The 2,295-nt window shown below is 46.4% G+C and overlaps 1 protein-coding gene across 1 annotated transcript; it reads right to left on the bottom strand.

Annotated features, from left to right (window-relative positions):
* Positions 1-517: 517 nt before the first annotated feature.
* On the bottom strand, positions 518-1,758 carry LOC135110479 (uncharacterized). The gene is made up of 2 exons (XM_064022836.1): positions 1,745-1,758; positions 518-1,313 (listed from the first exon to the last, which is right to left on the bottom strand). The coding sequence occupies exons 1-2, from the start codon at positions 1,745-1,747 to the stop codon at positions 663-665; spliced, it is 654 nt and encodes a 217-aa protein (XP_063878906.1). The 5' UTR covers positions 1,748-1,758; the 3' UTR covers positions 518-662.
* Between the last annotated feature and the right edge of the window lie 537 nt (positions 1,759-2,295).

Raw genomic sequence — 2,295 nt, forward strand, 5'->3', positions numbered from 1 at the left:
TTCTCTCTTCTTCCTTCCCCTTCCTCCCTCCCTCCCTCCGTGTGTGTGTGTGTGTGTGTGTGTGTGTGTTAATGGATTTCTGTCACATGGTTCAAAAAATAAAAAAAATTATATCGTGACTTTGCTTTTCTTTTCTCTATGTAATTTCTTTTTATATATATAGTAATTTTGATGTCACAGTTGTCTTTGTCTTTATTGTGTTTGTTCGTTCGCCCGTTCGTTCGTTGGAGTCACGTTAGTGGGCGATGATGATGATGGTGGTGGTGGTGGTGGTGGTGGTGATGGTGGTAAAGGAGGCCAAAGTAGTATTGTTTTTCCTTTTCCTTTTTTTTTTCTTTTGTTTCTTTTTTTAATGTGTGCACTTGTGTATTAATAGAAAGATATTCAGCATTACTACTACTACTATACTACTACTACTACTACTACTACAATTACTACTACTACTACTGCTACTACTACTACTACTACTACCATCACCACCCAGCAAGGATTTTAAAGGGACAAAAACAACAACACGAGTGGTCCTATGTGTATAATTATTAATGTCACACAGATGTCACACTGATGTCAGGTCGCACTGATGGGGTTCTCCGGCGGGTCTTCTTAGTAAGCAGTGATATGTAAGAGGGGAAAGGTAGTCCATTTTCTTCCTGATTTTCTTCTTATTTCCCGTATCCCTTCCCGTGTCCGCCCCCTCCGTGACCGAAGCCGCCGCCGCCGCCTCCGTGTCCGAAGCCGCCGCCGCCGCCTCCGTGTCCAAAGCCGCCGCCGCCGCCAACGTTGCTGGTGCTGTGTCCTACGCCGCCACTGTAGCCGCCGCCGCCGCCACCACCGCCAAATCCACCGCCACCGCCGCCGCCGCCAATGATGAAGTTAATGTGTCCACCGCCTCCACTATAGCCGCCACCGCCGCCACCGCCGCCGCCGCCGCCGCCGCCACCGCCATACCCTCCACCAAGGTTGCTGTTACTGTGGCCAACTCCACCACTGTATCCACCTCCTCCACCGTGTATTCCACCTCCTCCTCCTCCTCCACCGCCGCCGAAGCCTCCACCGCCGCCTCCGATCACAAACTTGATGTGACCTCCCCCACCATGGCCTCCACCGCCTCCGCCTCCTCCACCGCCGCCGAATCCACCACCGTAGCCTCCACCAAGATTGCTGGTGCTGTGGCCTACTCCACCACTGTATCCACCTCCTCCACCGTGCCCTCCACCTCCACCTCCACCATGGCCACCGCCGCCGCCGTAGATACCTGGGTCTGCCAAGGAGGAGGCGGCCAGGGCCACCAGACACGTACACAGGACCACCTTCTGCAGGAGTGGAAGAAGCGGAAGAGGTATGAGTGGGGATGAGTGGGATCGTTTGAGAGAGAGAGAGAGAGAGAGAGAGAGAGAGAGAGAGAGAGAGAGAGAGAGAGAGAGAGAGAGAGAAACGTACAACTAAGCTATCATAACCTAATACAAACACTCAAGAATAATTGAAGATGGAAAAAATAATATTGGTTAGATGGGTAAAGAAATATGCAAAACAACCAAATTGAACACACTAACGGCCTTCACAAGAAACAAATCCAAAACTGATATAAGAATAATCATCATAACGAACTATGCGATTCATGAGTTTTAGGAAGTAACTGGGTATGTAATCTTTTTGTTCCTATTTTCTTTCTTTCTCAATGATTCACGAATTTCAGGAACTGTGTGGCTACTTTTGTTTCTTTCTTTTCACGTATTTGCCTCACCATGTCAGTGCTGGACCAAGCGAGTGACTTGATGACAACTCAGGAGACACACGCCCTTATATTTCCTGCCAGCCCAGCGACAAGAGGTGCCAAATGTCGCCAGAGAGCTTTGGAATATTCCCAAAACGTTGAATGATTTCTGATCTTACTTATTTATTTATAGTGATTAATTTTATCTAGAGTAAGAAGTTATATGTTGAGTAATGAATGGAAAGTGAAATTAGTGATATTTGTTCACGAATTATGTACAGAAAATGAGTTAAAAGATGAAATAAAGAAAAAGAGAGACACAGTGCAATGTAAGAATGAAAAAAAAAAATGTTGGAGTTAATTAAATGTATCAAGTAGGTGTGTGTGTGTGTATGTGTGTGTGTGGTGTGTGTGTGTGTATGTGTGTGTGTGTGTGTGTGTGTGTGTGTGTGTGTGTGTGTGTGTGTGTGTGTGTGCGTCAGTGAGTTGTATTGGTCATTCTTCAATTTTCTTTTTCTTTCTGTTTTGTTTTTACTTTTTTTTCTGCTTCATTCTCTCTCTCTCCCTTTGTCTCGGCATTG

This window comes from Scylla paramamosain, chromosome 20 (assembly GCF_035594125.1).
Source record: "Scylla paramamosain isolate STU-SP2022 chromosome 20, ASM3559412v1, whole genome shotgun sequence".
Classification (NCBI taxonomy): Eukaryota; Metazoa; Arthropoda; class Malacostraca; order Decapoda; family Portunidae; genus Scylla; species Scylla paramamosain.